General features: G+C 31.0%; 3 protein-coding genes across 5 annotated transcripts in view; all 3 read left to right on the top strand.

Moving 5' to 3' along the window:
- The first annotated feature begins 606 nt into the window (after positions 1–606).
- On the top strand, positions 607–6,933 carry LOC101514058 (mitogen-activated protein kinase). The gene is made up of 10 exons (XM_004486055.4): positions 607–1,105; positions 2,049–2,457; positions 2,594–2,721; positions 2,806–2,865; positions 3,814–3,963; positions 4,039–4,194; positions 4,280–4,491; positions 5,308–5,409; positions 5,557–5,717; positions 6,048–6,933. The coding sequence occupies exons 1-10, from the start codon at positions 1,082–1,084 to the stop codon at positions 6,335–6,337; spliced, it is 1,692 nt and encodes a 563-aa protein (XP_004486112.1). The 5' UTR covers positions 607–1,081; the 3' UTR covers positions 6,338–6,933.
- A 2,262-nt stretch (positions 6,934–9,195) lies between these two features.
- Positions 9,196–11,463, top strand: LOC101513521 (guanylate kinase 3, chloroplastic). 3 transcript variants are annotated; one of them, XM_073364835.1, is made up of 2 exons: positions 9,196–10,123; positions 11,401–11,463. In XM_073364835.1, the coding sequence occupies exons 1-2, from the start codon at positions 9,287–9,289 to the stop codon at positions 11,446–11,448; spliced, it is 885 nt and encodes a 294-aa protein (XP_073220936.1). In that variant the 5' UTR covers positions 9,196–9,286; the 3' UTR covers positions 11,449–11,463. The 3 variants fall into 3 exon arrangements, with proteins under 3 accessions (XP_073220936.1, XP_004486111.1, XP_004486110.1); XM_004486054.4 differs by lacking the exon at positions 11,401–11,463 and adding an exon at positions 10,784–11,186 and having other exon boundaries at positions 9,197–10,123; XM_004486053.4 differs by lacking the exon at positions 11,401–11,463 and having other exon boundaries at positions 9,197–10,356.
- Positions 11,464–14,440: 2,977 nt separating this feature from the next.
- LOC101513199 (uncharacterized) overlaps positions 14,441–15,136 on the top strand; it is a 3,325-nt gene continuing 2,629 nt past the window's right edge. Inside the window, exon 1 of the mRNA XM_004486052.4 lies at positions 14,441–15,130. Within this exon, the coding sequence (XP_004486109.1) occupies positions 14,735–15,130 (396 nt within the window). The 5' untranslated portion in view covers positions 14,441–14,734. The remainder of the gene's footprint in view (positions 15,131–15,136) is intronic.

Genomic DNA, 15,136 nt, shown 5'->3' with positions numbered 1-15,136 from the left:
ATCAATTAACAATAACAAAGAGTTAAGGACCCAATTATTAATCAATTAACAATAACAAAGAGTTAAGGACCCAATTATTGACGGATGAGGCACACACAAACTACCTCCTCTCTCTTCCACGCAATAACTTATCAACATTATTTTTAATTGATTAAAAATTCAGAAATAAGAACATATATAAAAATTTAATTGCTATGCACGATGTAAAGACTTTTTACACTATTTACAACAATTATTTAGAAGTGAAATATCTGTAATGATTTGTTAAATTTAACAATTGTTAATAATGATTATACTTTTTCCACATGGATTTATATAAATTAGATCATGAAGAAAAAAATATAAAATAATTGAGTGGCAAATACTTACCCTTCGAATGTGGCCGCAGCAATCTCTTCCATTTAAATTCATAAAAGTTTATAAAAGTGAATGTATCTAACTTTAAAATGTATGTAATTTAAAGTTTAGTCTAAATGCATTTTAATTTTGCTTTGTTATATTTAAAACAAGAAAGAATATTCATTTTTTGATTATATATTTTTTGACGTCATTTTCGAATATATATTACTATAATTTATTTATATTCATAATAATAATAATTACTTTTCATATTCTTCCCTTTATGTCTCTCTCTGTCTTAGCTCTGCATCTTCACCGCAACTTGTTCCAACTTCAACTCCCAACTTCAACTACGCTTAATCTCTGAGATCCAAAAACTTCATCTTTTCCATTTCACTACCCAATTTTTCATTTCAATTTCTCAATTTTGAGATACATTTCGAAGCTTCCGCCGTTATATTTTTTTGGGGGTTTTCGATTCTAACATAGTTGTTGTATTCTAGTACCTGTTCCTGTTTTTCTTCTTTATTTTTCAACCGCAGAAGCTGTATTGGTTTCTTAACTTTACTGGGTCATAGTTTTTATTGAGCTTTGTTCTGGCTACAATTGAAAGTTTTCACCTTTTGATTTGTTGAGGATTTGGTTTTCTCTTTGCGTTTTGACTATACCCTTTTAAAAGTGGGAGCTTGGGGTGATCTGGATTTGAAATTAAGAAGAGGGTTTTTATGCTTTAGTTGCAAAGATGCATCCTGATCAGAGAAAAAAGGTAAAGTTACTCAACTAATATGTGGGTAGATAAGATTAATTTGTAGATACAATATTTGGTTTAAACTCTTCATGATTAGAATTTTGTTCTTTTATACTATCTAGTATTATGAAGTTGTAAATCTAAACTCTTCCAAGTTTCCGGGAACTGTTTTTCTAGTTTTCCTTTTCTGTTTTGGTTGTATTGTGGATATGAAATCCGTTTCTGGTTTAGAAGAAATAGCTGTATGTATGAGGTAGCGTTGGTTTGTAGCACTGTTGTCAAATGAGGTAGCTGTTATAGTGGTAGTGTAACAAAAGTTGATCAACTAACTTTTGTTTTGCAATATGCTATTTAGTGGCTATACCGTCGTTATAGCACTGTAGTTTAGTGGAATTTGAACAAACTGCTACTTTATGTGATGTACGATTGATAACACTAGTTTGTAGGAGATTGTGCAGAAAGTTTTTCGTCATTTAAGATTTGATTGTCTGTTATCTGTTGACCATTGCAATGGATTAATTTAGCCCTCATTGCCCATCTTGTTTCAGTGTACATTTCATATAACAAATTCGTATTTAATGCATCAACCATCTTTTATCCTCTAAATTTAATTATACCGAGTAAGTTCCTCATATTGGATTTAAAGTAAAACCTCCTAAAATATATTTTCTTTGTTAATGTTAGAGAGAGAGGTCAAATCTAATGCACTCTTTGTTATATTTAAATTAATCTTGGTTATGCTGATCTTTTAAGACATTAGACCCACTTATGTCACTCTTTGTTCATGGTTGGGTGCAAAAGTTACACACCGATCTTGCAAGTTGCTGGTATGAAAATATGGAGCATCATTTTGTTTTGCTTTTTGTTACAATATGTATGTTGCAGATCATTTTAATTTATTTGATGTTTTTGTTTTGCTTTGTATCTTTGTTAAATAGTACGGTTTGCTATGTTTATGCAGTCATCTGTGGATGTAGATTTCTTTACTGAATATGGTGAAGGGAGCAGATACAAAATAGAGGAAGTGATTGGTAAAGGAAGCTATGGTGTTGTTTGCTCTGCATATGATACACACACTGGAGAAAAGGTTGCTATAAAGAAAATCAATGACATATTTGAACATGTATCAGATGCCACTCGCATTCTTCGTGAGATTAAGCTTCTTAGACTTCTACGGCATCCGGATATCGTGGAGATCAAGCATATTTTGTTACCTCCTTCAAGAAGGGAATTCAAAGATATATATGTTGTTTTTGAACTTATGGAATCTGATTTACATCAGGTCATCAAAGCAAATGATGATCTAACACCAGAGCATTACCAGTTTTTCCTCTATCAGCTTCTACGAGGATTGAAGTATATACACACAGGTTATTATCATTTTAGCTAGGTTTTTTTATCCTTAGTTTGCTTGCTGTTGAATATTTACTTTTGTTATTGCATGAAACTAGTTGCTAAATTATATGATCATAGTTGCTGATCTTAAACTTTGTAATGGTCTTGTAGCAAATGTTTTTCACCGAGATTTAAAGCCAAAAAACATTTTGGCAAATGCTGATTGCAAACTGAAGATTTGCGACTTTGGTCTTGCCAGAGTAGCTTTTAATGATACACCTACTGCTATATTCTGGACAGTAAGAATATTTCCCCCTGAAACTATCTCCTTAAATACAGCTCTCATCAGTTCATCAATATTAATTCCAGTTGTTTTCTAACAGGACTATGTTGCAACAAGGTGGTATAGGGCTCCTGAGTTGTGTGGATCCTTTTTCTCCAAGGTGCACTTTATGTTGTGATTATTATTTAAGATTCTTGAATTTTTATTTATTTATATTTACACCTGCCTGATATTTGAAAGTTATGGTCCATCCTTTTTCATCCTCCCCCACCACCTATTCTTTTCCTTCTTGCTTCTTTTCTCAAAACTAATATCCTTGGACTTATGTGTTTTTTGCATTTTATGGATAGCATAACATCAGGGATTGGTTTTTGAAAGAAAAAAAACTAATCAATCCATGTTTGTTTTTTCTCATGATGAATTTGTCAAGTAGTAGTTTCACTTTTAATTGTTCTAAAGAATATATATTGTTCTCCAAAGTTCCAAGTCATGCTGGCTATGATTAATGTAACTAGTTAGAAGTTTGAACGAGAATAATACAACATTCCAAATCATTCTCTCACCTCTGATTATCCATCTGCATGTGTTTAGGATAAGTACTCAATCACACATTCTAAACATTGGACTGCTTCATCAAATATGGTTTAACAGTGTCTTTTGATGTCTAACTACTGCCAACTCTCATCTGGTCTATTCGTTTGAACTCTCAGCCACTTTGGTATTAACAGGGAGTACATGTGTAGGAGAGCAGTACTTTCATCGATTTATGTTATATTCTTATCACTTTTATGATTCTTTGGACCTCAACTACTTGGCTTGGGGCCAAGTTTTACTTTTAATTACACTGTAAAGCTTATTCTGGATGTTTGTATGATTTAAATTTTAAACACACAAAAGGAATCGGTGCCTATTATTCTTTGTTTCTTATGCTAATATGTTTTTGTGAAAAGTAGTTAGTTTCATACTTATGTGTATTACTCTATCAAATAGTAGATCAATCATGTTTGTTAAATGATGATCTATAATGTTTTTATGCATCTGTGTATATGTCACTGATTTATTATTCTGAAACTCTATATATATATGATCGGAGTTTTTTATTTTCCAGTATACACCGGCTATAGACATATGGAGCATTGGCTGCATTTTCGCAGAACTTTTAACTGGAAAACCTCTTTTCCCCGGCAAGAATGTTGTCCATCAACTGGACATCATGACTGATTTTCTTGGAACACCATCTCCTGACGCCATTGCAAGGGTCTGTTGTTCAGTTTTTCTTCCTCTTACCAACTTATTTATTTTATTTTGTTACTTATTGGTAATATATTAATAGGTACGGAATGAGAAAGCTCGCAGATACTTGAGCAGCATGCGCAAGAAGAAGCCAGTTCCTTTCTCACAGAAATTTTCTAATGCAGACCCCCTTGCTCTACGATTGTTAGAAAGAATGCTGGCATTTGAGGCTAAGGATCGGCCTACTGCTGAAGAGGTTGAATCTTGATGTCCAACTATCTGTACTTAACTTTCTCTGTTATATCTTGGTTAACAGGGTATTTTGGGCCTAATAATTTCAGGCCCTAGCAGATCCATATTTTAAAGGCTTGGCCAAGGTCGAGAGAGAACCTTCTGCTCAGCCAGTTACTAAGATGGAATTTGAATTTGAGAGGCGGAGGATAACAAAGGAAGATGTACGAGAGCTTATATACCGAGAAATATTGGAGTACCATCCAAAGATGTTAAAGGAATTTCTAGAAGGAGCAGAGCCAACGGGTTTCATGTATCCAAGGTTTTGTATAAAACATGTACCCAAATTTTTGTTTCACATGAATCACATCTCAAATCTTTTGCATTGGTTAAAGCACTTTATGAGCTCATTTAATCATTTCTTTTGCTTGATATTGGTTCTACAATTTATACTTTTACTTTTCAAAGAGTCTATATTTACGGTACCTTATTTACTTACATTTAACTTAGACATGAGTTATGCCTAAAAAAACACATTTATTGAAGGAAGTGCAAAAAAAAGTCCCAAGGTATATGAATAAAACAACCTCTATTGTCTTTTCTCTTATGGTAAAATGTAAAAGGACACCCGATTTTTTATTTTCAAGTGAATGCAAAAATTTAAGCATCTCTTTTAGACATACATACATAATATTGTGATTCCTAATGTTCTTTCGGCCTATTCTTATCCTCCATTTCTGCCTTTTACTTTTCTTTCTAAAACAAATTCCTCTTTCGTGGAAGAAAATATTTGGATTGTTAATCATGAAGTGTGCACATTTTCAAGTGCTTTCATTTGTATGTTTTAATTCCCCCATACATGTGGACCTTGAAGGTGATTGTTCTTTTCCACACACTCAAGGTATTTTTAATACATGCTGTTTGACATGTGTATCACTATGTTTTCTTTATGAAAATTTATCTGATCAACAATCGTAAAAAATTCATTCTTTATGGGAATGTGGATTTTTGGTTTAAGCATTTTAATATGGAAGGATGTATTGTAGTTTTATTTGTTTGTTTCTACCCCTAATTTATGTAGTGTGTAAGTTGAGTCTCTGATTTCCTCCCTTCTTTGTTCCCAATCTATTTTGTATAGTGCTGTGGACCTTTTCAAGAAGCAATTTGCATATCTCGAGGAGCATTATGGCAAAGGGGGAACCGTTGCTCCACCTGAGAGGCAGCACGCTTCGTTGCCAAGGTACGATAATTTGTTACTGCTTTTCTGAAAATTTCTGTTTTCTTCTGTGGCTGTTGCCGATATTTTATCTTGACAAATGACAAATTCACCTATATATTTGCTTTGAAATTTCCTACTGTCTCTGCTGATTTGAGGCTGTACATGCAGAGCATGTGTATTGTATTCTGATAACACGATGCAGACTACGGCTGAGGTTGCAGATGATCTATCCAAATGTTGCATCAAAGAAGTTGAGAAACCGGCAGTAGATAGGAGTAGTGCTGTTCCGATGACCCGGCTTCCTTTACAAGCTCCTCAAAATATTCAAGGTGGATGATTAACTTTAGTAATTTTTCTTGCGGGTCTTCCTTCCTTGCCTGTCATACAAACATGGCAGGTATTACCTAACAAGTATGTTGTGTGGCTCATGCCTTCTTGAGTCTTGTGTCAATTGAACTAGTCTCTACTTCAACCAATAAGAGGTCGTTTCTGCATGTGCGCAATACTTACTAATTTCTTCAGCCACATGATGGGGATCGTGTATGAATGAATGGCTGAAAGCAATCTGGTTTTATTTTTAACAAATGAAATACTGAAATAGAGCTTTGAAGTTCTTTGAATTATTTTGGTGACTTACTTTTTTTGTCATCATACTCCAGGTGTTGCTGCAAGGCCTGGAAAAGTTGTTGGTTCTGTAATGCGTTACAACAACTGTGGGGTGGCAGTGGCGACAGAAACCGAACAGCGGAGGGTGGTTAGGAATCCATCTGTTTCAGCTCAGTATGCTACTTCAAGCTGTTCATATCCAAGGAGAAATCCGAACTATAAAAGCGAGAGGGCAGAAGATGATGGGATTGAAAGTTCTAATGAGCTGCAGCCAAAGCCTCAATATAACATGACAAGAAAAGTTGCTGCTGCTCAAGGCGGAGCAGGTGGCCAGTGGTACTGATTTTGACATAATGTTGAATATATGTATCCTAAAGAAGGTCTTGATACATGGATTTAATGTGCTACACCTAATCTTCTTGATCTTCTGAACTGCAAAAATTTGAAGTGGCATAACCATGACAATGTACAATGATCAACCAAAGGTAGAGCCTGAGAGACTCACTTCTAATCTAAAGAACAAGTTTCTAGCGGACGGCTTCATCGATTGGAAGTTCGGAAAGGTGATCTGCACAGTCCAATTGATGGATTTTCTTACACTCTACTCTAATTTGTTAAGTAACAAAACACAAAAGACCTGATAGATAACTCATGAACTTGAAGGCAGAACGGTTGCTTCATTGCAGAACTGAAGTTGTTACTTTATCTTGGGTACCATCTATAAAATTAAAGATAATGTATTTTAAAAAGGAGATTGATTTGTAGTCAAAATCATAATCTCTTGTATCTCTCTCTAGTTCTTTCTGAGTAACTTAATTTGGTGTTAACAAACGAGACCACCTAAGTGCCTAAAGAATTTTAATTCCTTCAAACTATATGTAAGCTTACTCAACTGATTTCTATACCTACTCAATATAATAGTTAATCTATCTTCGTAAATCTACGTTTGTTCCAAACGAGGTCTATAGATATTTTGAATTGTTCATAGTTTTTTTTTCTTTCTATAAGCAAATCACACACTAAATGAATAACATTAGTTTCTTTGCAGGCCCTAGTTTATACTAGGCTCTTATCAGAAATGTCAACCAATCTCAACAAAAGTTTACACTAAAATTATTGTATAGATTACAAATAAAATAAAATTTACTACATATTGACTATTAACAGAAGATTCATATATGAAAAAGATCAGAACAACTAAAATTTATGTAAACACATTACAAACAAAATTCACATATAGACTATGAAGTATGAACAGAAAATTCAAATAAACTAGATAATAACCCACACGCTGCACGATAAAATTTAATATATTACTAAGTATAAAATAACAATAATATGTAATTTAAAAGTAATGTTAATTTTGTTTTATAGTAAAATATACTCAAGTGTTTATGTATTTAAAGGTAAATATATTTTTGAATAATTATATGTAAGCTAGGTTTGTTTTAGTACAAAAGAAGAAGTAAAACATTGTTGACTAAAATAATTCTTGCAAAATATATTTAAATGTGGAATTGGTTTATTCAAACTTTTTTTATTTCATTGAAGTGATTCTTCTAATAATATTGTGTGCTGTGTGATATATTATAACATTCATTCGTGAGCGATAGTTTGTTAAATTCAAAATATTGAAACAATTTATTCGTGTGTGCCTTGGAATTTTAAAATAATCATTTGACACAATCAATAAGCTTCAAGAATGGTCGAAAAAAATTATAGGCAAGAAAAGTTTCTGAATGTTTAAGACATAAAAAGTTTCGAGTGAATAATGAAATAGTTAGAAGTACTTTATTTTCAAATATTTAATATTATTCTTTTTTTTTTTTGTTTCAATTATGGAAGACACATTCAACCTAGAAAAAAAAACTCATTTTATATGCAATAATATTGATATATGATCTTGAACAATAATTGACAATATAAAAATAATATTATTGAAGTATTTGTGAATTAATAGTGTGTCACATAAATAGTTGTAAATTGGTTGCATTTTATAATGTCGTTATCATTGTTTGAACTTAGAATTTACAAGAGAGTGGTTGAAAAATAGAAGATAGATTTTGATGTGTGTATGTAGTCGAATTTGCATTGTCATGATTTGAAGATATTAGATAGTTTATATTCTTTTGAAGATACATCTTGATATATTTATGTACTTAAAGGTAAATATATTTTTGAATAATTATATATAAGCTAGATTTGCTTTAGTACAAAAGAAAAAGTAAAACATTGTTAACTAATACAATTCTTGCAAAATATATTTAAATGTAGAATTGGTTTATTCAAACTTTTTTTATTTCATTGAAGTAATTCTTCTAATAATATTGTGTGCTTTGTGATATATTATAACATTCATTCGTGGGTGATAGTTTGTTAAATCTAAAATATTGAAACAATTCATTCGTGTCTGCCTTGGAATTTTAAAATAATAATTTGACACAGTCAAGAAATTTCAAGAGTGGTTGAAAAAAATTATAGGCAATAAAAGTCTATGAATGTTTAAGACATAGAAAGTTTCGAGGGAATAATGAAATATTTAGAAGTACTTTATTTTCAAATATTTAATATTATTCTTTTTTTTGTTTCAATTATGATTTGTATTTTTTTAATTATAAAAAAAAATGTTATAGAAGACACATTCAACTTAGAAAAAAAAAACTCATTTCATATGCAATAATATTGATAATATAAAAATATTATTGAAGTATCCGTGAATTAATAGTGTGTCACACAAATAGTTGTACATTTATTGATATAGTCGAACTTGCATTGTCATGATTTGAAGATATTTGACAGTTTGTATTTTTTTTATGGGTTATTGAAATGAAAGTTTTGACGAGTAGTTATAACTTTTTAAATATATTGAGGGGTCGTTGAGGTGATAAATTAAAACTGAAATTATATAATATATGAAATAATTGTACTTGGACAAATGAAAATGTTTGTATTATATATTCAAGAAACAAAACATAATAGAATAGAAGATGAATTCACAATATTCAAAATTTGAGTGAGTTGACAAATATTAGAAGATGTGGCATAGAGAAAGAACTTTGAAGGATTCTTTTTTAATTATTTATAATAGATAATAGACATTAGATAGATAATAAATAGATATACGAAACACTAGATAGATAATAGATAGATATGTGAAGTCCAGTTATTGAGTATAAATACAAAATACTAGTATACTACCACGCGTGGTAGTTGATGTATAATTTTGACCAAATTTCATCTTCAAAAATCAATTGAATCTTAATTACTACAGTTTACAGTAATAATAATCTCCATGATTCGAAGGCTTTTGAACTCTTCTCTCACCCATCTTCCAGTTCCATCTCTACAACCACCACTCAAAACACAACCCAAAAACAACTTTAACTTCTTCTTCCCCATTTTGAATTCAACTACCCATAACCGTTTCTCCCACATGGGTGATGCTCGCAGACCCTCACCGGTCCCCATCCCATCTCTCGACAAAGCCGACCGCTCCGAACTGCTCCGTGCCCTAGAAGCTTCCTTAGGTTCGTCCTTCAGTTCTGAACCTCTAAACCCTAACCCTAAACCTCTCATTATCGTAATCAGTGGTCCCAGCGGCGTCGGAAAAGACGCTCTCATCTCCCGCCTCCGTGACTCCCGTCCTGGTATCCACTTCGTCGTCACCGCCACCACTCGTCCCCGGCGTCCCTCCGAAACCGACGGAAAAGACTATCTCTTCGTTTCGAAAGACGAGTTCTTAAAAATGGTGGAAAAAGATGAGCTTCTCGAGTACGCTTTGGTTTACGGCGATTACAAGGGGGTTCCGAAGCAGCAGATTAGGGATTTCATGGCGAAAGGATACGACGTCGTTTTGAGAGTTGATATTCAAGGTGCGCAGACTTTGAGGAAGGTTTTGGGGAAATCGGCTGTTTTTGTGTTTTTGGTGGCGGAGAGTGAGGTGGCTATGGTGGAGAGGTTGGTTGATCGGAATACGGAGACGGCAGAGTCGTTGCTTGTTAGAATTGGAACTGCTAGAGAGGAAATGAAGCATGTGAAGAATTTTGATTATGTTGTTGTGAATGCTAAGGATAAGCTTGAAAATGCTGTGAAATTGTTGGAGTCTATTATTGATGCTGAGAAAGCTAAGGTCCGTCAAAGGACTCTTCTTATGTAGATTCATAGATATTTGTTTGTTTGTTTGTTTGTTTTAATTACATTGTTCTAGTATCATTTGTTTATTATATTTGTTGATTTGATAGGGTATTTTTGTGTTGTTCAAAGTAATTGAATTTAGTTGATTGTAATGCTTCTAATTAATGAACTGATTCAGTAAGCTAGTGGCTTAAACATAAATGCAAATTGCCAGTAGGATTTAATTTATGTACTTGAGTCCTGCTTGTGCTAATTCATGGATTAGTTTTGAAGGTGGAAAATTATATGGTTATTACAAATTGTTTTCATTTTTTCTTGGAGTTTTTAGAAGGAGGGTTTGTGAAGGATTAATTAAAGATCCTAACTTCTGTTATTCTTTTCTTTAAGTTAGTTTCAACTGTTGTCAAGCGTTTTCTTGATTTCAATACTGCTCATGAGTTTTTGTAGTTTAGTTATCATCCAGAATCATGTAGGATCTTGGTTGAAGGTCCAAGCCATAATTTTTTCCAAGTTACTAGTGGTAGGAAAGATGAGTATTTTACTATATATAGGCTTAAATTGTTGTTATCATCATTGTATTACAGTATTTATTATATTTTCATCCTAAGTTTCACTAGGCAGTGGTTGTTTTAGTGAAATCTTTTGCCTTTTAAAGTTAGGAAATTGGGGATGAACTTCATTGAAATTCAAGGTGTTATTAGAGGAAGGAGGGGTTGGATTGCAAACTTTGCTCTAGCACGTGGTTTTCTCCCATTCGAAATGTCAAATCTCCTCCAACTCCAAGGGAAGGGATTGTTATTTGTGCAAACCTCTGCAATTTGATCGGCTGAAGTAATTTGAGTAAAAGTGCATTTGATTTATACTTGATTTACAATAGGTCTGATTTATACTATAAATTCAGATATCTATACTTGATTTACAATAGGTCTGATCTCTTTCTGGACTCTGCTGTGACGGGTTTTGTAATACTATGTTTTTGTTTTTAGGATTGTGATTGTATATAAAAATCAAATTATAATTTTAACTATTTTTATCTGAATTGATTATTTAATTTTGTATTTCGCCTTCTAGATATTATTTATTGTTTCATATGTGAAAGTGGAACTTTTTACATTTCCTGACATAAGTGACAAGGCGGTTTTATGAAAACTTTTGAGGTTTTATGCGCTACTCTACTAAATCTTTCATGTATTACTGGATTCAATTGTTTAAATTACAACATTCAACATGTGATGTTCTTCTGATGTTATGATTTATCATTATGGATTGTAGGGATGCATCTACCCTATATTGAGTCATGTAAAAGATCTCAATAGCTGATGCATGCACAAGTATGATAAATTATCAATGTACTAAAGTATTATTTGTTAGTTATCTCATTACCAATTGAGACATATTATTTTATTTTAGAAAAACTTGTCAAATTTTTACAAACAGTTACCTTTTGTTTTACCTCTCGATTGTCATAGTTTGAGTGCAGATGGTAGGTTATTGAACACGGTAATTTACTTATTGAGATTATTCTAGTTGGTGTGAAAGATGGTTGAATATGAAAGAAAGAGTTAGATTTTTCTGGTCATTTTAATTTGTCTTGCATCACCTATCTAAATCTTGCTATTAGTCTGTTTTGTTGGTTCATTTCTTTCTTCGGTGTGTTTTTTTAATTACATCTTAAACAGAAAACATAAAACTACATAAGCAAATTACAGCCAAGTCTATTTCTCATTAGAGATGATTCCATAAGAGAAGGAGGCTAGTCCCAGTTTCTTCCTTTGTATTTGATGGGCAAAATAATTAAATAAGTCTTTAGATCTTATAAAATTTTATTTTTAGTCTTTATAAAAAAAATTTAAACTTTTTAATCTTTAAATTTTTTTTATTCACTTTAATTCTCTGTTTTTATTTTTTTTTTGTAAAAAATTGATATTTTTAATCTCTATAAAATCAAAATAGAGATTAAAGGTGAATAAAATATTTTTAATGACTAAACTTAAAAGATAATTTTGTAGTGGCTAAACATATTTAATCTTATATTTTTATAAAATAATTTTTTTTATTATAAAATGTACCTGATAGTTAGTGATTTAAATATTATCAAGACTGTCTTTTACTTTACATGAATTATAAATAAATTAAAATGAAATGAAAATTGAAATAGACAGAGAAAAAAAGCATGAACACAAAAAAACACTCAGTTCTGTTTTACGTGTACGCCTAAATTAAACAATCTTAAGAAGAAAAAACATGCTCCACAAGCAAGATGGCATGCGTGGAACCTGAAGAATCAATATGTGAGATTTTTGTGATGTTCTTATTTTCTCCTTTTGCCTACGCTTTCTGGGACCCAACAACGAAAATGAAAGAATAAACGATGAAGACCCCAATTTATTATATTCTTTCTCATAAGGTCTCATAAGGACTCTAATTGAACGAATATTCGATTCTGAGCTATCTATCTTTCCCTTCTGTTAAAGGAATATTAGTATCAATTATGAAATAAACAATATTGTTAGTTGTCCCTAAGATCTAACTCAACTGTGATGTGATATATTTAGATTAAATATTTCATGTAATAATTTATGTTTAAATTTGAGATCTCCAATTTGCGCATGTAAAATTGTCTATTTATACCGCTAATTAACTAAATAGTTATGTGATCAAAATGAATGGCCATGACCATTTGACTAGTTGACTATTTGACTATGTTCCAAGGGATTAATGCCTTGCATGATATTAATCATTACGACAAATATTCACATATTTTATTGAATAATAAGATGATGGACAGCACGCATAAGCAACTTAATTAGCCATAAGCTAAGGCATTTTTCATAAATTGTTTTTGAGTCATATCATAATCTAATCGTGCACTCCAAGCCACAACGACGAGTTTCTCCATACGATACACGGTCTCATTTTAACATATAAAGAAAATAATGACGGCAATACTGAAATTTGCATGTTATTTTCTGTTACTTTACTTTCACATTATCCAATTTTGGCTGCATAAAGCTTGTGCCGGTTTGATAGACATCATAAGAAAAATAATATGATATATAATTTAAAATATTTAAAATTAAAATTTATTAAAATTAAAATAAAATAATAGAATTTAATATCAATAATTAATAAAAAAAAATATGCATGATTTATGACAATAGTAGTTTTGTCATTTTATATAATCTAATAAATTATTATTCAAAATTATAAAATTCTGAATATTAATTTAAATTTTAAAATAAATATAATTTCTTACATGAGTAGTTTTTTTATTCAGATATAATATATATATATATATATATATATATATATATCATATCTTTATTATTGAATTTATCCAACAAATAAATTAAAATTTTTTAGTTATTAATGATTTTTTTAATTGAAATCATTTATTTAATTTTTTAAGTATTTTTTAAATTTATAATATTTAAAGCTCTTGTGTAAATTTATTTTAAAACATATAATATGATATAATTTATATATATTCTTGTCATTTAAATATAATTTATATATTAAAACATATCATAATGAAATGTGTAACACATCACATCATAAAAGAATATTAGATTATTTATTATTACATATATATCAAACACATCTTATAATAATATTTATCATATCACTATCCTATTATATATTTATTCTATTTTATATTATATTGTCTCAATCATATCTTATTCATTAAACAAACATTAACTTTAAATGTAATTGGTATTGTAAAACGATTATTAAATAGTCTTTAATCAATTCCGTGGTAAAATTCTACTGTTTTTAAGAAATTAACTAAGTAACTAGCACTGGGTCTAGTGCAAATGATTGGTACTTTATGTAAGTATCGTAAATCTCATATTATCAAGTTGGATTCCTACTCATTAAAAAAAATAAAAAAATTAAATGACTAATACGTTTGTCCAGGAACAAATATATAAATTCAAATTAAGTATTCGATTGGATATTAGGTTGCTAGAATTTTTCTATACCATTTATCAACTAATTATAGATACGTTAAAAAAGAAAGTTTATAGCCCTTTATTTTCTTAAAAACAAAGTTATAATTAAAAGTACTTGAAGAAATTTGTGATAAAAAAAAATGAAAATTTCAAAACTCAAAATATTGATATTTACGTGTACATGTTAAAGGAAAAGGAGAGTGAAATAATTAACAAAAAAAATCTTTGACTTGTTACTACTAGCAGAAAAAAGATCTTCCACTCCAATAATGCAGATGTGTCCAAAGCTTTTGAAATCTGTCTGAGACATCCACTTTAGCATTAATGTAACCATTCATAGACAAAGACTACAAGCCACTAACTCACATACTCCACCTAGTTGGAAGCTAACAAGAAACCTTCTAGAAAAAGAAACCAACAAATAAGCTTCACAAATCAAGAGATAGTGAAAGAAGTTAACCCTTCCCCAAGTTACTAGAATTGCTATCAAAGCATAACCAATATATGCCACATACTATAAGCGTGCCCTCTAAGCTCTTCATTCTAATTCATTCAATCCTATAAATAAAAAACCAAACTTAATTAAATTTCCTCAAACACTCACCCTTTTGTCTTTTTTCATAGATATTGCAAAAAACATATATATTACCATCATGGATCATAGGATTTGTGTAAATGGAGAAGGAGAAGGAGATGGAGATGGAAGTGTTTATCTACAAGTTGGTGAACTTAGGAGGCTAAGTGAAACAACAAGCAAATGCAGCACAATGTTTGAGCCTCATGGCGCTAGCAGTATAGAGAAGAGAGATAGTGATGTTGCTGATAAAGATAATTCCAATGAGTCTTCAACGACGGTTAGAGCTCCAGAAAAGAAGCTTACCCTCTTTGCGCTTCGCCTCGCCGTGCTCGAAAAAGCAGCAACTGGTTTGGGAACTCTTGGTTTTATATGGGCAACCGTTGTACTTCTAGGCGGTTTTGCCATTACTTTAGACAAAACAGATTTTTGGTTCATCACAATTATACTATTGATTGAAGGAACAAGGATTTTCAGCAGG

The sequence above is a fragment of the Cicer arietinum genome, chromosome 1 (assembly GCF_000331145.2).
Source record: "Cicer arietinum cultivar CDC Frontier isolate Library 1 chromosome 1, Cicar.CDCFrontier_v2.0, whole genome shotgun sequence".
NCBI classification, from domain to species: Eukaryota; Viridiplantae; Streptophyta; class Magnoliopsida; order Fabales; family Fabaceae; genus Cicer; species Cicer arietinum.
This window is presented reverse-complemented; position numbering and strand designations above follow the sequence as displayed.